This window comes from Capsella rubella, unplaced genomic scaffold, assembly GCF_000375325.1.
Source record: "Capsella rubella cultivar Monte Gargano unplaced genomic scaffold, Caprub1_0 scaffold_4, whole genome shotgun sequence".
NCBI classification, from domain to species: Eukaryota; Viridiplantae; Streptophyta; class Magnoliopsida; order Brassicales; family Brassicaceae; genus Capsella; species Capsella rubella.
The window spans coordinates 2,920,754-2,943,479 of NW_006238920.1; the positions used below are offsets into that span (position 1 = coordinate 2,920,754).

Here is a 22,726-nt window from a genome sequence, read left to right on the forward strand (position 1 = left end):
TATAATTATATTTTTCTTAAAAAAATATTAGATTTTGCTGTAAAAAACATTATAATAATGATTAGATTTACTTCCATTTTTAATTGATAATTAAAGATTCTAAAATAGCATTAAATGTAAGAGAAATTAGAAGAATATCTTTAATTAGACAGAGTTTGTGATTTACTATTTAAACTCCAACTTCCTTTTTATTTTAATTTTATAATCCCTATGTTTTTATTAATTTTAATATTAATTATATCCATCTTTAAATATAATAATTATTATAGATCTAATTATTTATGTTCTTACAACAAAATATATAAAAAGTGATATGCAATTTGTGTAGCATATCTAAGAAAATATATTTATCATGAAATGGAATTACAAATTTATAACATAAGTTTCAAAAATGAAGTTTGATATTTCATCAATTGAATCAAATGATTTTAACCAAAAAAATGTGGTATTGAAAGATAGTAATTAAGAAGACTAATTTATCATGGTCTTGATTTTTTTCTTAACAGATAATAATTAATGAGCCTTAAATTCCGGGAGAACATACACTTTTCCAAGCAACTAACAAAACATCAAAACTATCTTACCTGATTGCATTTTCCACATTGACTTAAACCGCTCAAGTTCGATAAGTCCAACACAATTTACCAATAAACATATCTCCAAAGTAAACCATATGTGACATCAAAAGGTTACAAAATTCCATCATGCTATAACAGCTAAATGTAAACACTTAATGACATCAGGATCACAACAAAAGTAATCGGATTAGTACTTGATTTTAATTAAGTAACACAATAACATCAAAAGGTCAAGACTTTGAAGGTGACACCAACACCATCATGCCTTTTGATGTCATTTTGTTACTAATAGTTCTTACTACTAGATGTTACTAAGAACAAGATCAAGAGACAAAACAGTTTCTCCTACAATTACTTAACTTAAATTTAGAAACCAATTGATGTAACAAGCATTTCAGATTTAGACAAGATAAGAGAGTTTTTAGATAACCTTAGAAGAGCATCAGGATCAAAAGGGAACCAAGTACTTCTCAAAGAAGCACTACGATCACCAGAATCAAAACCAGTCTAGATCCCAACAAACCCTAAAAGCTTTGGTCTTTCAATAACAACAACATTACCACAACCATCTCCTCCAAGCTTTCTTGAAACAGACACAACCCTTGAAGTGTCTTTAGATCCGCCGCATTGATTAAAAAAATCAGAACCTCTTAGTCTTTCTCCATTGATAGTCTTGTAGAGCTGCTGACGCAGCTTTTGGAGCGGTTACCGGGAGTGGTACCAGTGCAGGCTCCAGTTGGGCTAGGTGGGCATGGTGTGTAGTCAGGTGGGCCCGGTGTCCAAGTGGGCACCCAGAGGAGGTATGTGCGGTTGGCAAGTAGCTGTACTACCTGCGGATGATGGAGCAACTGCCGAGGTAGGGGATGTCCATGTTCTTTGGGGGCTCCGATCCTGCTTTAGCGGAAAAGTGGAGGGTGAGATTGGAGCAGTACTTCCAGTCTACGAGGTTCCCGGAGGCGTACCGGGACCTAGCCGCTCACTACTTGGCTGGTAATGCACACTTGTGGTGGAGGAGTGTGCTGGCCAAGAGGGAGCAGAGGTTGATCATGTGGGGGGGACTTCTTGGCTGAGTTCAATGCCAAGTATTTCCAGGCGCAGGCACTGGATCCCATGCAGTCACAATATCTGGCGTTGAATCTGTGTGGGCGTTCAATGCGAGAGTACGACGCAGAGTTTAGCACACTCTTGGTGTACTTGGGTCGATGGTGCAGTCGTGGGTGTAGCAGTGGGTGCAGCCGGGAGTGCAGCAGTGGGTGCAGCTGAGAGTGCAGTTGTGGGCTCAGCTTATAGCACAGCTAGGAGCGCCACAAGTGGCGCAGATCAAGGGACCGTGGATCTACTCGACTGTGGAGACGGGAGAACCAAGCACCGATCGACCGATCACATGTTTAATTCTAAGACTCAGTCTGGTTCTTTTCTGTTGTTTTAGAATTTCGTTTTTGTGATTGTGGGGTTAAGGGTTCTTAGCTTAGGGTTTGTGTAGGGACCCTGTTGGTTGGCGGTTTCTCGTCCCACATGTTATTTGATTATGGAGCTAAGAATAGCTTCATTACCCCAATGGCTGGTAATATCCAAGGAGATCCTGGTGCTCAATTCGGAGCCGTTAGAGTCGCAGGAGGCGCGTTTCTAGCAGTTATGGGGTAGGCTAGTGGTGTGGATGTGCAGATTGCAGGAGATTCAATGCCGGCATATCTATAATTATTCTGGAGATAGCTTACCATTCCAGTAAGGCTACTCTGGTAGGAGATGATTGGAGTAGGAAGCGTGCCGTTTCGGCTCGAGGGCAGGATATGAAGACCTTGGTTGGAGAGATTAGCACTCTGCGGTTATGTGCTACTTCTCAGGAGCCACTGGAGTTAGAGGCAGCTAACGGAACAGATCTTTTGACCAGAAATTCGGGCGGCTCAGGAGAAGGAGGCAAGGTTGGTTAATCCTTCTAAAGATACAAATTCAGAGTATCAAGTTGCATCCAACGGGACTATCCTTGGGCATAGGCGGGTTTGTGTGCCTAAGGATGAGGGTTTGAGGCGTGAGATCTTGAGTGAGGCTTGTGCGACCATGTTTTCTATTCATTTAGGAGCGACCAAGATGTACAGAGACCTGAAAATGTACTATGATTAAATTGGGATGAAGAAAGACGTGGCTAAATAGTTGTTTAGGAAATTGCTAGTTCTGAAATTTAGAAACATAATAGATTGGTTACGTTATTTCTGGAATGTTTGCTGGATAAATGGTTAATGCATTTGGTTTGCTGGATTGTTAATTTAATGTCTTCCGCTGGTTTTATTGATTATTGTTTTGTTTAATTGGAATTGCTAGTTAACCTGATTAAATTGAAGTTTGATGAATTAAAATGGTTTATTGATTTAAATTGATTTTGTCCGGTTTAGCTGGTTTAGTTAGTTTAATTAATTGGGTGAATCTGGTTGCATGATTAAAAATTACTTTTTTGGGTTGGGTCTTTTCACATGTTCAAGTTTTCTTAACTGTGATTGTCTCTCGGGATGATTAACCGAGAAGATAAGTGCACTTTACTAACATCGGTGGTCAAATCAATTATTTTAAATCTCTCTGCATGTACCACCGTATATCTTTAAAACCGGTTTGTTACAGTTCTAGTGCCTCAGGTAGATGCATTGGTAATGTAGTCTTGTGGAAGCATTCTCCATAGAAAAACTATGGATAGTTTTCACCCACAAGTACGTACGTAAAAATGAATTTCTACTCAAAAGGAACTAAATATTGGGTTTTTGCGAAGATTTCTCTGATTTAATTTTATAACGTTGGCTCGAGATCAAGGATTTTCTTTCATTTGATATGAGCATAAACAAATGGGGATTTATCCAAACAAGTTTAATTTGTAGATTGCCAGAAGGGTTGAGAGACCATCTCCTCTTCCCTTTTTTTTTGTTTTTTTTTAAATTTCAAATGCATCACTCCTTTCTTTATGCAACGTTGACCACATGTATCGAAAATGATCATGAATAAGTATAAAGATATACTTGTTTCCAGCCATTGGGGTTGGTGTTATATGACCAAAAAGATCACCATGGATAAGCTCAAGTATCTTATCCGCTTGGTACGAGGTATCTTGTGGGAATACTTACCTTGTCTGTTTCCCAAGTAAACATGAATTGCATATTTCCTTTTCAAACCGCACATGTGGAACGCGTCATACAAGCTCCTCTTGAAACATAGATTTTTACTGTTTCAAGATTTATATGTCTCAATCTAGTATGCCTTCTACTTGATTCGTTATTTTTGTAAGATTCAGACGCGTACTGTTCCCTATGCCTTGTGATCAACTTTGTATAATTGATTCGGAGACCTTTCAGCTTTAAAAATAAGCTTCCCATCATGATCATGCATTGTCAAACATTCTCCTCTCATCCATATGTCACAACCTGATTCTGTGACTTGTTCTAGACTAATAATGTTACTGTTCAAATCTGGGGTGAAGCTACACATTGTCCATCATTCTTGGTTCACCATTCACGTCAATAAACGAAATTGACCATTTTCCTTATATATATGCGAGATTCATCACCAAATTTTACTTTTACGGTAGTAGAATCATCAATTTTGCTGAAATTTTCTATCTCTTGTAATGTGATTGCTAGCTTCATTATCAAGGTACCAAACATACTCGCTGGTGGTGGTTGTATCATATTTACTCAGCAAGAACTTTTTCTTATTCAAAAACACAACCTCATGCATCATTAATTAGTTCATTTGCTTCTTGTGTATATGTATTTGTCGACCTCTTGAATTTCTCGCAGCTGAAGTAACCGATCCAGACAGTTTGAGGAGTAATGACCAGTTTTACAACATTGATAACACGTGACTTTAGATGTGTCTCTTCCTTTACTATAACGTCAACGTCCTCTCTTCCTCTTTGATAAAAAATGTCCTCCTCGTCCTATGCCTCTGGAATAACTAAACTCACAATATTGGTTTGCTTATGCTTGCAATTTTGCATACAATAGCTTGCTTTCATCATCTTGACTTTCTTCTTCCTCAGAAATACGTTTTTCATATGCTTTAAGACGCCCAATAATGTCTTCGAAACTTGTAGTGTTAAGATCTAGCACTTGTTCAAGAGAAGCCACAATGTGAATATATTTTTCCGAGGAAGGTTCTTAAGAAATTTCTTGAACAACTTTGATTCTTCAATGATCGATCATACCTAAAGCACCATATTTTGAGGATATTTCTGATAATTTTGCTACAAAATCATCGATTATCTCAAAGTCCTTAATCTTGAGGTGATCAAATTCTTACATTAGAGTTTTCAACCTCGGTTCTTTATTTCTCTATGCTCCCACACCTTTTTCTTTGTATCAAGTTCTCCAACTTGCAAGATAAGTGTTTCAGTATTGATTGAAACAATGAAGCGATGGCCATGTTGTTCTTTCTTCTCTTCGTTGGCTGATTTTACACCATCAATGGGATCTGTCTTGATGTCGATAACCTCCCAAACCTTATGAATTTTGAGTGTGATTTCATCCTCACAGCCCATATAGTATAATTGGTTGTGTTAAGCATAGAACACATGATCAATGAAGGTCCTCCTTCTTCTCTAATATTAGTGGTAAAGTGAAGATGGACCATCCCAAGGCCCAGAAGATATTGTTGGCCCAGAAGACAAATGGTCCAGCTGCAGAAAAGACTCACCTGCAACAGAAGAAGACAAAGGTACAACCTGCAGAACAAAACGTTAGAATAGCAAAAGAGACGCTCCCTCTGCAAAATCGTTTTGACTGTCTCCAAGCTAAAGAGGATGACTAAGCTCTACAGCTGTATCAAGGATAAGATCGACCAAGTTCTAGATTGTTCTATGTAATCTCTATAAAACTCATTGTAAGCTCATTGAGCAAACTATCTTGAAAATATAGGTTTGGTTGTTGAGACGAAAACATCTCCCATTGTTTCTTCACGATCGTACAATGTTTTTGATACCAAATCTAGTTAGTTAAAAGATAATGAAACTCAAGACTAATAAATAACTACACTCTTTACTTAGCTTTAGGAAACTAACTCAAAAACTAAAGCTTCTCACGTCTCACAAACTCATAAGTTATGTCACAGATCTGCATCACCTTATATAGAGAACTCATAAATAAAACCCTAATCCAAATAGGAAAATATACATGTTTAGATCACTCTTAAACTTCCTTTTCCCAAAAGCATAACTCGGTAGGATTAGGTTTAGGTTTCGACTCAAGCACTCTTCAAAGCTTATAAAAACCAATATAATGATGCTTTGTTTTAATATATTTTAAACTATCATTTTTAATATTGTGTACTCGTATTAAGTCTTAAGTTAATAAAAAACAAGCATGGAAGATAAGTTTTGTTATTCCAGATCCAAAGGGAACGATTCTTTTGAGTATTATGTTGTTGAGGTGAACAATTCTTAGAGATGAAAGTGAGTCTGAAAAAGAATACATATTGTGCAACTCCGAACCAACAGTAAAATAGTGTATAGTTTATAACTTATCTTATTATATAAACCTTGGTTTTCAAAGTCAGCCATTAACAAGATCGTGACACGTGTCAATTATAAACGATAAGATGTTGACACGTGGCATAACTAATTTTGTTAATATTTGGATAAAATAAAAATAATATTAACCCTATCGAAAAAGGAAATATATAAAATAAATATTATAAAGAATTATATATTAAAAATTATTAATAAAATTAAACAAATAACCTAATTTCAGTTATGTCAATTTGGTTTATTAATAAGATAGAGATTTAAAATTTATAATTAACAAGAAATTATGGCGGTTTTTGTTTACAGAAGAAGATTAATGTTTAAACTTTAATTTTACAATTAATTCAGGTTATTTGTTGGTTTGGGTATATAAATGATAAATAAGAATTATGATTTATCTTTATAAATTAAAATTATGGTTTAAGTTTAACAATTAAACGATATTATATGTCGAAACTTGGTTTTTAAATTTACTAACTCACGTGATCATGATAAGTGTCAAGTAAAAATATAAGATGTCGCAACATGTTATATCTAATTTTGTTAATATTAAGATACAACTAGAATTTTTAAACAACATTAAAAAATAATTATAAAAAATTAAAGAGAAATTTTGAGAAATACCCACCCCATTTCAAAAACACCTCCTTTATCTATCCATTTTCAAAAATATCCATGTTTAAATATGAAAAATTATAAAGTTTTATATGGTTTATAAGGTACTTCTATATAATAAATACTACTTGGAAATTTGATACAAATATTTTATAATGTTATAAAAGGTTTTAAATCGTTTTTACAAGTTTTATAAGGTTTTTAAGTGGTTTTAAAAGGGTTTATAAGGTTTTTAAAAGGTATTTATAAGTTATTTTACGGTATTTATGAAAAATATATAAAAATTTAAACATATATAAAGGTAATTTGTGTGTATATTTATAAGTTTTCACACATATTTGGATAAATTTCAACATTTAAAGTGGTTTTTTTAATAAAGTTTGAAATAGGAGTATTTTTTAAAAGTGATATAGAAAAGGGTATTTTGATAATTAAAAAGTAAAAAAATTGATATTTATATTAAAAAAAATGTGTAAGCTCATATATTTAGACACAAATTATCTTTCTATGTGTGTAAATTTGAATACCAAATAAATAACTTTTACAAACGTTTTAAAAATTATTTAAAAACATATAAAAACCTTATAAAAGTCTTATAAATGCCGTTTAGAACCTTTTTAAAACTTTATAAATATTTTTTATTGAGTCTCCCAATAATAATGTTGATCTAGTTGTACCTTATAAACTATATACAAGTATACAAATTTTCATATTTGAAAAGAGTTATTTTTAAAATGGATAGAAATTGGTGTATTTTTAAAAAGGGGTACACCAAAAGGATTGTTTCTCAAAAATTCTCTTTCAACTGCTAACCTAATTTTTTGTTTTGCCAATTGTAGGTTTTACAATTATAAGGGTTTTATGTTGAGTTTATAAATCTGCATTATAGTTTAGATTTTATAATTAAACGAGATTATTTATCGATTTGGGTTTATTAAAGAGGAGTGAGATTTAGGTTTTACATTTAAACAAGGTTATTTATCAGTTTGGGTTCATAAAAGAGAATTAGGATTTGCAGTTTACAAATAAATTAGATTTTGAGTTTAACTAAATACATAATTTTATTAATGGTATATATTTTATAATATGTTATATTTGTTTAATTTTTAATTTATGTATGAATGTATTATGCCATTGAGCAATTTTGTCTAAAATATAAGGGTGAATAAAAGATTTTCGAAAATAATATTTTTAGCTTAAATTAAAGATAACAAAGTTCAATATAAATCGTAATATAGTAATTTTAAAATATTTTTAAAGAAAATATGTAGTTTTTCATAATTCGTTTTTGAAAGATTTTTGAATGTTTTCCTCAACGATGCTATAATTTATTTTAAAATCTTTATGTTTATTTGCGTTGTTTATATGAATTTATTTACAAATGACTATATTTGTATTTAACATCATATTTTAGATTGATGTTAATTTGAAAGAACTTTACCATCATATTAAATGATAATTAATTAATTTTCATAGTCTGAAAATGATTTTTTGAAAAATTTTAAAGTTAAGAAATAACTTTTTTTCAAAATGGTATAATCATGTTTTAGAGGATAATTGCTAAATTAAGATTTTTAAAAATATTTTAGCAATATTACGAGTAATGGTGAATAGCTCCTAAATATCTCCCAAATGTTTTGGTGATTGTCAATTTGACATTACTAGATTTTTATACTTAACGTTTAATAACGAATTTTAAGAGATATATATATATATATATACACGTTTGTTTGATACTTCAAACCAAATAAAATCTCTTTCCAAATGAAATTAATTTCTCTTATTTTTCCAAAAAAAAGAAATTATTTTTTCATAAGGTATAATAAATTTTAATTTTAATTTAATTTTAAATAAAGATAAACCCGTCCATTGGACGGGTACTAAACTAGTTACATATAAGTCGTTGAAGTAAATATTAAACATAACATGATTTTTCAATGCTAATTACAAATAATTTTTGCGTTTTGGATCATTAGGATTTTGCTGCTCTTCTTAGGTTTTAATCTGAAACGAGAAATAAAATTTCTATAAAATTTTAACTATATTCATGTTTTATTTTACAATCAAAGCTTATTTATAATATGGTAACATACAAACCTTTAGGATATTTCCAATATTGGTCAGAGAAGATATTAAATATATTTTTTTGATATTAAGCCGTTTCAAATCATTAATTTCATCCGGATATTTCTAGTTTCTTATAAGTTAATAAACTAGTAAACCAATAAAGGCAAAAGTTAAAAAGGAATTTTTTTTAATGTAATCTTCATTACTGTTATTACCTTAAAATTAAATCAGTCTCAATAATCAATTCTTTGAGTTCTCTCAGTTTAATAATCTTGTTATCATCCTAAATTAATAAATTATTGTATTTAATATACAAAATAAGATTATATTATGTAACTCCCCGACCACCATATCTCCAGTGGACCCCATGTTCACCACTAGCTCATGGGCCCACCTCATTTAATGGGCCTCACGTTCTCTCATTAGGCCCATGAGCACATCAATATCCGACGGTCAGTTTGCAATGTTTGGAAGGTTTAAATACTTGTTTACCAACCATACAAATCACCATATGATCTTTTTCTCTATTTTGGCCTCACTCACATAGTTCTAACAACCAATTTCCGGAAGGTCATCCATCCTTTGATTACTCCAACATAAGCACCTTTAACTGTGAAGTTCTCTCAGGACCCTTGACCAAAAAGATAAGTGCATTTTAGTGACATAAGTGGCCAAATCAATTCATTTAAACCTCTATGCAGACTGGGGTCTCACAGTTCTACCCCACTAAGAGATATCAACGTCCTCGTTGTGCACAACGATTGTCACCCTCTAACAGTGTAAGCCCACCACTTCACACTTGTCTGGGTTTGGCTCTGATACCACTTGTAACGGCCCGACCACCATATCTCCAGTAGACCCCATGTTCACCACCAGTCCATGTGCCCACCTCTCTTAATGGGCCTCATGTCCTCTCACTAGGCACATGAGCCCATCAATTTCCGACGGTCAATTCGCTACGTACGGGAGGCTTAAAGTCTTGTTTACCGACCGTAAAAAACACCACATGACTCAAACAGTTTCGACAACCAATTCTCGGAAGTCACCCATCCTTTTATTATTCCAGCATAAGCATGCTTAATAGTGGAGACTGTGGAGTTCTCTCAGGACCTTTGACCAAAAAAATAAATGCACTTTGGTAACATAGGTGGCGAAATCAATTCATTTAAACCTCTCTGCAAACTGGGGTCTCACATATTCTTTCAAATATTTTATGTGAAAGATAATTCATACCCGGATCACTTCAACTCTGCAATAAAAAAGTTATTATTAGATCAACAATTTCAAACAATTTATTGCATATATTTGAATAAAAAAAATGTACCTTCCATGCAAAATATGATCACTTTATATGGAATTTTATGTATTGTTCATGTTCAACAATTTCTTCAACGTCTATACATGTAGATAAAAAAAAGTAAAAAACAGGTTTTCAAAACCAAACATAAAAGTAGGATAATAACTCAGGCTTTTTTAACTAAATTTTCTGAGTTTAATATAATTTTTTAATAAAATATAATAACATTAGTCACTTAAACTTAAATAAAATAGCACACTAATAAAGTATGAAAACAATTATACATCCCTTAGATTGACATACTGAGTTAATATGCGTTAATAGATTTGAAAAGAGCCGCCCCTTTTTTATAAAAATTTATTAATTAATAGTCTCATGCCTACTAATTAATCTAACCGAATTAACCCAACAATAAACCATCATGCACATCGGAAACATATTAAACCAACACCAATTAATCATAATATGAATCAACCAATCATTCAATAATTACAATTATACCAGTCACCTAGCATGCCTCTAAATCAGGTGCCAACAACAATTAACATAATCATAAATATAACATGCTTTTCTAGTGCTAATTACAAATAATTTTTGCATTTTGGATCATATAAGATTTTGCTGCTCTTCTTGGGTTTTAATCGGAAACGAGAAATAAAATTTCTATAAAATTTAAATCAAAGCTTATTTATTATATGGTAACATACAAACCTTTAGGATATTTCCAATATGGTGGCTCAAAGAAGATCTTAAAGAATTTTCCATGATATTGAGGCAGTTCAAATCATTAACTTCATCAAGATATTTCGAGTCCTTTATCAAATTAATAAATTAGTAAAACAATAAAGGTAAAAGTTAAAGAAGAAATGTTTTTATATAATCTCCATTAGTGTTATTAGCTGAAAATTAACTCTTTCTCAATAATCAATTCTTTGAGTTCTCTCAGTTTAGTAATCTTGTTATCATCTTAAATAAAAAAATTATTGTATTCAATATAAAAAATTTATATAATATTCTTTCAAATATTTTATTGAATTCAATATAAAAAAATATTTTATTCAATATGAAAAATTATTGTATTCAATATGAAAGATATTGCATACCTGGATCACTACACCCCTGCAATAAATATAAATATATTAGATCAAAAATGTAAAACAATATACTGTATTTGCATATATTTGAATAAAAAAAGTTTTGTACCTTCCATGGAAATTCTGAACATTTTCAGTGGAATCTTCTCTATTGTTCATTGTAACGCCGGTGTTGAAAAGATCAGACTCGTTTTTTTTAATTCATTAATTAATAGTCCCATACCTACTAATTAACCTAACCGAATTAACCCAACAATAAATAATCATGCACAGCGGAAACATATTAAACCAACATCAATTAATCATAATATTAATTAATCAATCATTCAATAACCACAATTTACACCAGCAACCTAGCATTCCTCTAAACAAGGTTACAACAACAATTAACATATTTATAAACATAACAACCGAGACCCTAGATCATCCTCCTCTCCTCGCCATGATTCCACGGATCACAATTTACCTGCACCACAAACACAATGAGATGCGTGAGTATTATCACAAATACTCAGTGAGAGCGATCCTCCCATCTACGAGCTATACACACAAGCTATGAGATAACACCCACATATATAACATAAACAAACCATTCAGCAAGCTAAACATCCAATAACACTTCCAATTCACCTACAAATCATCACAAACAAGTCACTCAATCACAATCGCTTAGATAAGCTCATGGTCACGTACTCACCTTAACAAGGTGATTTAAATTACAAAAACAATCAAGAAAGACTCTACTCGCGACTGCAACAGCCAAACAACGCCATACAACAAACCACACAAACAAAAATCTCTAAGATTCAAAAAGACAGAAACACCAGAAAAACTAAAACCGCAGAAACGAAGCCCTAAAACATAAACCAACCGTTAACTTCTTAATCCCTACGGCGAAAAGCAAGATCCAGACGTCACCAAGCTTCCCACAAAATTTGATGCCGATCAAAGAAACGATGAAATCACGATCGCACTTACAAACTCCGCTGATCCCAATTCGCAACAGAGAAGAAGCGTCTCACAAAAATGCATATAACTCACTTACTATTAATCCGAATTCACTTTTGTAAAAAGGAGAATCAACGTACACGCCTTAGGAACAAACCTACCAAAATTCGTTACCTTTCGATAAAATTTGATACGTCGGAACTATATTCTACCAAGACGTGACGAATCTACTTCTCTTGCCTTAAACACCAAAGCAAAGCTAACCCTCTCCTTCTCACAAGTGAACTTCTCCTTCTCCTTTTCTCAACTCAACTCTCAGAAACAACAGCGACAAAACAAAAGAGAGAAGAAACGTTCTTAATAAAACTAGGGTTTTTGGTTTAATTCTGATTAAACCAGGATTTATCTAAACCGACAATAATTAAACCTCCTTTTGATTCAATTAAACAAATCGACCAGTTTAGAAAATCCACCGGAATCAAACCGACTCCACCCTAATTCTTATAGACACTCAAGTCTCATATTATTTTCCAGAACACGGGCGTTACAGGTGTTCTGGAAAATAATAGGTGACTTGAGTGTGTATAATAATTAGGGTGGAGTCGGTTTAATTCCGGTTGATTTCCTAAACTGGTCGATTTGTCAATTGAATCAAAGGAGGTTTAATTAATGTCAGTTTAGGTAAATCCTGGTTTAATCAAATTAAACCAAAAACCCTAACTGAATTCGGATTAATACTCAGTGAGTTACATACAGTTTGGTAATACGCGTTTTCTCTGTTGCTAACTTGGATCAGCGTAGTTTGTAAGTGCGATCGTGGTTTTATCGCTTTTCCGATCGGCACCAAATTTTATGGGGAGATTCGTGTCGTCTGGGTCTTGCTTTCCACCGAAGGGATTAAAAAGTTAACGGTTGGTTTCTGTTTTAGGGTTTCGTGTATGTGGTTATAGTTTTCTGATATTTCTGTCTATTTTGGTTCATAGAGATTTTGTTTGTGTGGTTTGTTGTAGGGCGTTGTTTGGCTGTTGCAGTCGCGAGCAGAGTCTTTCCTAGTTGTTTTTGTAGTTCAAATCACCTTGTTAATGTGAGTGCGTGACCTTGAGCTTATCTAAGCGATTGGGATTGAGTGACTTGTTTGTGATGATTTGTAGGTGAATTGGAAGTGTTATTGGATGTTTAGCTTGATGAATGGTTTGTTTATGTTATATATGTGGGTGTTATCTCATAACTTGTGTGTATAGCTCGTAGATGGGAGGATCGCTCTCACTGAGTATTTGTGATAATACTCACGCATCTCATTGTGTTTGTGGTGCAGGTATAGTGTGATCCGTGGAATCATGGCGCGGAGAGGAGGATGATTTAGGGTCTCGGTTGTTATGTTTATGAATATGTTAATTGTTGTTGGAACCTGGTTTAGAGGCATGCTAGGTTGCTAGTGTAAATTGTGGTTATTGAATGACTGATGAATTAATATTATGATTAATTGATGTTGGTTTAATAAGTTTCCGCTGTGCATGATGATTTAATGTTGGGTTAATTAGGTTAGGTTAATTAGTAGATATGAGACTATTAATTAATGAATTAAAAAAAAACGGGTCCGGTCTTTTCAATTTGGTATCAGAGCCCTTACGGTTCTAGGGCGGGAGTAAATTGGTGATTTTAATGTAATGTTTAAATTTCTTTGATGGGGAATGATGATGTGGATTGCATGCTGATTGATTGTGTTTTTAATCGATTGTGTAAGCATGGAGATCTAGATCATCCTCTCGAGCCTTCAATGAGATTCCACGATAAGTTGTGATGTTTTGTCTTTACTCTAGTCGTCTGTTTTCCTAGTTTCTGCTGGTGGCAGTGTGGGAGGCTAGAGGTTGCGAGCGTGGTGCTCGAAGTAGTTCTGTGGTTGTGGTGGTTGTAGTCCGGAGCGCGGGTCTTCGGTGGTGTTTTGTTGGAAATGGATATCCGAGAAGTTAAGTTGGAGACTACTATGTAATACTCTGAGTGACGGGATTGTTTGGGAGTTGACTTGAAGAATGGTCATGGTAGAGATGATATTCCAGGTGGGAATATTGTTTGGTAGGCATGACATTGTGATGTTGTACTTGGACTATGTGAGTATTTCTTGGGTTTGACTTGTTGTGTCATGTGTAAGAGAAATATGTGCGAGTTTCTAAAAATAGAAAGTGTCGGGTTTGACGGTTCTATTTTTGGAAAGTCTCGAAGTGGTGGTTAGTATAGCATTGCGATGCTATAAGTGGACCACGGGAGGTATATCTAATCGAGAGATATGCTCGGGGGCGTTTAAACTTATTTGTTCGGATATGATGTGATGGCCTCGGATGGCGATTCGAGTGCACGCTTGAGGGTGACGACCCGAGAGCGAGCGTGAGACTTCCCGGATACCGTAGCTAGAAGGCGGGTGGCCTAATAGTGAGCAGGTATGACTTGAGGGTTGCGACCTGAGAGCGGGGGGAGTGGTGAGACTTCCTGGATACCGTAGTATAAGGCAGAGGCCTGAGGACGAGCCGGTATGATTCATGGGTTGCGACCTGTGGACGGGGGAAGTGGGTGAGTATGAGCAAATAGGGTCTAGAACGTGAGTATATTGATTAGATAGGAGCCTCGGAGAGGTCAGTGGTGTACTGACGGACATGTTGAAGGATTCGAGGACGAATCCATGTTAGTGGGGGAGAATTGTAACGCCCGTGTTCTGAAAATTAATAGCAGACTTGAATGTGTATAAGAATTAGGGTGGAGTCGGTTTAATTCCGGTTGATTTCCTAAACTGGTCGATTTGTTTAATTGAACCAAAGGAGGTTTAATTAAAGTCGGTTTAGATAAATTCTGGTTTAATCATATGTGAGTATTTCTTGGGTTTGACTTGTTGTGTCATGTGTAAGAGAAATATGTGCGAGTTTCTAAAAATAGAAAGTGTCGGGTTTGACGGTTCTATTTTTGGAAAGTCTCGGAGTGGTGGTTAGTATAGCATTGCGATGCTATAAGTGGACCACGGGAGGTATATCTAATCGAGAGATATGCTCGGGGGCGTTTAGACTTATTTGCTCGGATATGATGTGATGGCCTCGGATGACGATTCGAGTGCACGCTTGAGGGTGACGACCCGAAAGCGAGCGTGAGACTTCCCGGATACCGTAGCTAGAAGGCAGGTGGCCTAATAGTGAGCCGGTATGACTTGAGGGTTGCGACCTGAGAGCGGGGGGAGTGGTGAGACTTCCTGGATACCGTAATCTAAGGCAGAGGCCTGAGGACGAGCCGGTATGATTCATGGGTTGCGACCTGTGCACGGGGGAAGTGGGTGAGTATGAGCAAATATGGTCTAGAACGTGAGTATATTGATTAGATAGGAGCCTCGGAGAGGTCAGTGGTGTACTGACGGACATGTTGAAGGATTCGAGGACGAATCCATGTTAGTGGGGGAGAATTGTAACGCCCGTGTTCTGAAAATTAATAGGAGACTTGAATGTGTATAAGAATTAGGGTGGAGTCGATTTAATTCCGGTTGATTTCCTAAACTGGTCGATTTGTTTAATTGAACCAAAGGAGGTTTAATTAAAGTCGGTTTAGATAAATTCTGGTTTAATCAGAATTAAACCAAAAACCCTAGTTTTATAAAGAACGCTTCTTCTCTCTTTTGTTTTGTGGCTGTTGTTTCTGAGAGTTGAGTTGAGAAAAAGAGAAGGAGAAGTTTATTTGTGAAAAGGAGAGTGTTAGCTTTGCTTTGGTGTTTAAGGTAAGAGAAGCAGATTCGTCACGTCCTGGTAGAATAGAGTTACGACGTATCAAATCTTATCAAAACGTAATGAATTTTGGTAGGTTTGTTTTTAAGGCGTGTACGTTGATTCTACTTTTTACAGAAGTGAATTCGGATTAATACTCAGTGAGTTACATACAGTTTGGTGAGACGCGTTTTCTCTGTTGCTAACTTGGATCAGCGTAGTTTGTAAGTGCGATCGTGGTTTTATCGCTTCTCCGATCGGCACCAAATTTTATGGGGAGATTCGTGTCGTCTGGGTCTTGCTTTCCACCGAAGGGATTAAAAAGTTAACGGTTGGTTTCTGTTTTAGGGTTTCGTCTCTGTGGTTATAGTTTTCTGATATTTCTGTCTATTTTGGTTCATAGAGATTTTGTTTGTGTGGTTTGTTGTAGGGCGTTGTTTGGCTGTTGCAGTCGCGAGCAGAGTCTTTCCTAGTTGTTTTTGTAGTTCAAATCACCTTGTTAAGGTGAGTGCGTGACCTTGAGCTTATCTAAGCGATTGGGATTGAGTGAATTGTTTGTGATGATTTGTAGGTGAATTGGAAGTGTTATTGGATGTTTAGCTTGATGAATGGTTTGTTTATGTTATATATGTGGGTGTTATCTCATAGCTTGTGTGTATAGCTCGTAGATGGGAGGATCGCTCTCACTGAGTATTTGTGATAATACTCACGCATCTCATTGGGTTTGTGGTGCAGGTATAGTGTGATCCGTGTAATCATGGCGCGGAGAGCAGGATGATATAGGGTCTCGGTTGTTATGTTTATGAATATGTTAATTGTTGTTGGAACCTGGTTTAGAGACATGCTAGGTTGCTAGTGTAAATTGTGGTTATTGAATGACTGATGAATTAATATTATGATTAATTGATGTTGGTTTAATAAGTTTCCGCTGTGCATGATGATTTATTTTTGGGTTAATTCAGTTAGGTTAATTAGTAGGTATGAGACTATTAATTAATGAATTAAAAAAAAAACGGGTCCGGTCTTTTCAAAATCACCCTGTAAAGGTGAGTGTGTGACCATGAGCTTATCTAAGCGATTGGGATTGAGTGACTTGTTTGTGATGATTTGTAGGTGAATTGGAAGTGTTATTGGATGTTTAGCTTGCTCGATGGTTTGTTTATATTATATATGTGGGTGTTATCTCATTGCTTTTGTGTATAGCTCGTAAATGGGAGGATCTCCCTCACTAAGTATTTATGAAATATTTATGCATCTCTTTTTGTGATACAGGTAAAAAAAAATTGTGAATCGTGGAATCATGGCGAGGAGAGAAGGATGATCTTGGGGCTTGTTGGTGTTTTTGAATTATTGTTGGAATTGTTAAGTTGTTAGACTGAAATTTAGAAGCATGTTAGGGTGATTATGTTTCTGGAATAATTGTTGGCTAGATTTGCTGGTTAATGTTGATTGGTTTGGTTTAATTGATTTAAATTAATTAGGGCAGGTTTAGCTGGTTTAGTGGTTTAAATTGATTAGGAACAGTTTAGCTGATTTGATTTAATTGGGTTAATACGGTTTGTATGTTTTATAAAAAAAGGGATGAATTCTTTCATTCATTCTCAACAATTTCTTCAGCGTCTATACATGTAGAGAAAAAAATAGACTAGAGGTTTTAGAAACCAAACAAAAAGAAAATAAGATGAGAACTGAGTTGTTTTTAACTAAATATTCTGATTTTAAGATTATTTTTTTAATGAACTAGTAAAACTTTTTTTTATAATTTTTTATAATTTTTATAATTTTAAACATATTGAGCTAATGGTTTTCAGAATAACGGACTAATAACATTTATGATGTATACAACAACACTTTACAGTATAAAAAAATCAATGTAAATTTGTAACAATAATAATAATAACTTTTAGAAATTTACTATATAAAAGTAGATTAAATAAAATAATACTATCGTTAATAAAAATAATTTTTTTGTGACATCAATTAAAAAAGAGAATTTTTACAGTTGCAGTTTTGTGTGCATTTCAATTAAAAAAAAAAAGAATTTTTGAGAAATACCCCTTTTCGTGTATCTTTTTTAAAAAGGGAAAATTCCATAAAAATTCCCCATCTAATTTTAATTTGGACGTTTAATACCCAATGTTATTTGATTGGAAATAAAATGCATGGTTTATTAATTTGTTGTCTATTAATACATCAAGTATATAAAAATTGTCGAATCGAAAAAACCGCTTAACAAACGATAATCGGATTTACGGAATCACCAAACCGGAGTTAATGAAATTACACTAAACTTAGGGTTTATCGATCCCAATTCGATTTGGGGTAATAGCAAAGGAAAATGCAGTTTTTGGATGACCCCAAATTACCCGTGTGTTTAGGGATTAGTGATTTCGTCAACCTCGGTTTAGTCATTCAATTCGACAATTTTCATATACTTAATGTATTAATAGACCAAAATTTAATAAACGGTGTATTTTATTTCCAATCAAATAACATTGGGTATTAAACTTCCAAATTAAAATTATATGGGGAATTTTTATGGAATTTTCCCTTTTTAAAAATACCCCTCTTTTCAATCTATTTTCAAAAATACCCTTTTCAAATATGAAAAATTATAAACTTTTATATGGTTGATAAGGTACATCATGATGATCATTACTACTAGAAGACTAAATCCAAATAACTATAAGTTTTTAAAAGGTTTTAAACGACATTTATAAGGTTATTATATGGTTTATAAAAGGTTACAAAGTTTTTATAAGGTTTTTCAATGATTTTTAAAAGGTATTTATACGGTATTTATGAAATATATATATATATATTCACACACATATAAAGATAATTTGTGTCTATTAATATTAGCTTACACATATTGTTTTGATAAATCTCAAATTTTATAGTGACTTTTTTGATAAAATTAGAAAGAGGGGTATTTTAAAAAAGTGGTATTGGAAAAAGTGGTATTTTTGAAATTCCCCCTTACAAAAATCAACAACTAATTAAAATTTAGAAACAATTTGACCAAGTTGTTGAATTTTTAGGATACTTAGCATTTTTATTAAAAATTAATGAAGTGATATATGAAAGTAGCTGGATCAAGTAAAAGAAAAATAAAATTAACTTTAACACATGAAATTTTTCATATGTTGAATAATTGTTTTGAGTTAACAATTTAATAAAGGGCAAACCAGAAAATTATAAATCAATTTTTTTAGTTTAATTCATGATTGGTAGTATTATTGAGTTATCTATGAATTGAGCATATGATTTAATTTAATAACCAAACATATCCCAACTAATTGTGAGAAATATATTGGCAAGTGAAAATTTGATTATAAGTGATAAATGAAAAGTGATAGGTAAAACAAACCTCTTTAGTGTATGTTCTCCTATATGCATACATAAGATACAAAAGATAACATATATTAGTTTTTAGTTAAAAATGTTTTTAAAAAAAACTAAACTAAACCATGCAAATGTGTTTAGACAATCATATATATAAAAGTAAGGTTTCAGTCTCTCCTTATTGGTCTATTTGGTATTTATTTTTTAAAATTATAATATTTATTTTTAATTAAACCAAAAAACACATTAAATCATATACATTCATTCATACTTTAAATTTACACTTTACTACTAAAATAAAACTGAAAATTATATAAATTACCAAAGACTATTGGTTTTCTTTGTTGAATTTCAATTAAACACATTATAAATTATAATTATGACTCCTCTAATTTAATTATTTTAAAAATGTAACTTCCATCACTTCTTATCCTATAAATAGCCATTCATTCTCACATCCTTCTCTACCATATCTCATATCTTCATTATTTTCTTTTTTTTCTTTTTTAACAGTTTTTGCATGGTGTGGAAACTCAATATAGATGTCATTGTAAGAGTTTGATTAAATTTTTGGTTTAATTTTTTGTTATCAATTTTGTTTTTTGTTTTTTGTTTTTTTTTTTATGTATTTCTTCATTTCTTCATTGTTTTTTATATTTTTAGATGTAATACATATGTATAATAATATTTTATGGTTATAAGAAAATTATTTTATTGATGAGATTCAAAAATATTGATTTCCGACTATTGCACAATAAGAAAATCAAGCTAAAGAAACCATATTCATTATTTTACTTTATATGTTTGTTTCTTTCTCACATATTCATGTATATTTATTTCATTTTCAAAAGTATGTTTTTTTAACAAAATAAACTTTTGTTATATAATTATAAAGCTAATTTGTAAGAAATTCTCTTAAGAAGAAGGGGGGATTTCAAAGATACCCCTTTTCCAATACCACTTTTTAAAAATACCCCTCTTTTAATATTATCAAAAAGTCAATATAAAATTTGAAATTTATCAAAAATATATGTCTGAGCTTATATTTATAGACACAAATTATCTTTAAATGTGTGTAAATTTATATATATATATATCTCATAAATACCGTATAAATACCTTTTAAACATCATTTAAAAACCTTATAAAAACTTTGTAAACCTTTTAAAAACTTTATTAATGCCGTTCAGAACCTTTTAAAACCTTATAAATATTTGGATTTAGTCTCCTAGTAGTAATAACAATCTTGATGTACCTTATCAACCATATAAAAATTTAAGTAATAACAATCTTGATGTACCTTATCAACCATATAAAAATTTATAATTTTTCATATTTGAAAAGAGGTATTTTTGAAAATGGATAGAAAATAGGGGTATTTTTAAAAAGAGTTACACCAAAAGGGGTATTTCTCAAAACTCTCTAAGAATAATGATCCTTATATTTAATTTGTGATTCAACATGTAATAATATAAAGAACACTATAATTTTTGTTTACTTTGAATTTTATACTTGATTTCCTATCTAAAAAACAATTTGATATTCAATTTTCTATCTATTATATATACTACAAGGATGAAAAAAATATATAATTAAACCTAGAGATATATCTTAATTTAAGAGGAATATAAAAAGAGATTAAAAAATAAAATAATTCTTTGGGAATTTTTTGAAAGTTTCACTCTCATCTTATTGGTCCATTTAGCATTTATTTTTTAATTATAATATTTATTTTTAATTAAACCAAATATCTAACACACTTAGATCATATACTTTAATTCATACTTGAAATTCACACTTTACTACTAAAATGTAACTGAAAATTATAAAAAAATTCAAAGACTATTGATTTTTCTTTATTGATTTTCAGTTAAACACACTATAAATTATAACTATGACTTCTCTAATTTAATTATTTTAAAAATGTAACGTACATCACTTCTTATCCTATAAATAGTCATTCTCGCATCCTCCTCCACCATATATGATACCCTCAATTTTATCTGTTTTATTTTTTAATGTTCATGCATGGGGTGAAAACTCAATTAAGATGTCATGGTAAGAGTTTGATTAAATTTTTGTTTTTAATGTTATTTATTTTTTGTTTTAATGTATTTCTTCATTTCTTCATTGTTTTTTATATTTTTAAATTTAATACATATATATAATAATATTTTATGGTTATAAGAAATTATTTTATTGATAAGATTCAAAAATATTGATTTCCGACCATTGAACCATAAGATAATCAAGCTAAACCATCTTCACTATTTTACTTTGTATGTTTGTTTCTTTCTCACATATTCATGTATATTAATTTCATTTTCAAAAGTATGTTTTTTTTTAACAAAATATTTTTTCGTTATATAATTATCAAACCAATTTGTAAGACATTCTTTTAAGAATAATGATCCTTATATTTAGTTTGTGATTGAACATGTAATAATACAAAGAACATTATAATTTTTGTAAACTTTGAATTTTATACTTAATTTCCTATCTAACAAACAATATGCTATTCCATTTTCTATCTATTATATATAGGGAAAACGGCCTATTCCCCATGAATTATTATATATACTATAAGGATGAAAAAAATATAATTAAACCTAGAGATATAACTTAAATTAAGAGGAATATAAAAAGAGATTAAAAATAAAATTAATCTTTGGGAATTTTTAAGGTTTCACTTTCTCCTTATTGGTCCATTTAGCATTTATTTTTAATTATAATATTTATTTTTAATTAAACCAAATATCTAACACATTTAAATCATATACTTTAATTCATAATTGAAATTCACACTTTACTACTAAATTGTAACTTAAATTATATAAAATGTCAATTGACTATTTGTTTCCTCCATTCAATTTCAATTAAGACACTATAAAATATAATTTTAAGTCTTCTAATTTAATTATTTTAGAATTGTAACTTACATCATATTTTATCCTATAAATACTCATTCTTATATCCTCCTCCACCTTATTTGATACTCTCAATATTTGTTTTGTTTTATTTTTAATGTTCTTGCATGGGTTGAAAGGTCAAATAAGATATCAATGTAAGAGCTTGATTATATATTTGGTTAAAACATTTATTTTCAATTATATTTCTTCTTTATTATATGTACTTCTTCATTTCTTCATTGTTTTCTTATACTATTAAATGTATAATAATATTTTATGGTTATAAGAAAATTACTTTATCGATGGGATTCAAAAATATTGAATACCGACCATCGCACCATAAGAAAATCAAGCTAAAGAAACAATCTTCATTTTTTTACTTTAGATGTTTTTTTCTTTCTCACATATTCATGTATATTTATTTTATTTTCAAAAGTGTGTAATAATTTTAACAAAATCATTTTTTAATATAATTATCAAACTAACTTGTAAGAGATTGAAATAAATAAATTTTTATACACAAATAAAGGTAATTTGTGTGTATATTTATAAGTTTACACACATATTTGGATAAATTTCAACATTTTAGTGGTTGTTTTGATAAAGTTTGAGAAGGGGGTAAATTTAAAAAGTGGTATT

The 22,726-nt window shown here is 31.7% G+C and overlaps 1 protein-coding gene across 1 annotated transcript in view; it reads left to right on the forward strand.

The window, feature by feature from the left end:
• Positions 1-1,329: 1,329 nt before the first annotated feature.
• LOC17889092 overlaps positions 1,330-22,726 on the forward strand; it is a 29,398-nt gene continuing 8,001 nt past the window's right edge. Inside the window, exons 1-4 of the mRNA XM_006294655.2 lie at positions 1,330-1,568; positions 1,740-1,987; positions 2,062-2,218; positions 2,305-2,500. Of these exons, the coding sequence (XP_006294717.2) occupies positions 1,330-1,568; positions 1,740-1,987; positions 2,062-2,218; positions 2,305-2,500 (840 nt within the window). The remainder of the gene's footprint in view (positions 1,569-1,739; positions 1,988-2,061; positions 2,219-2,304; positions 2,501-22,726) is intronic.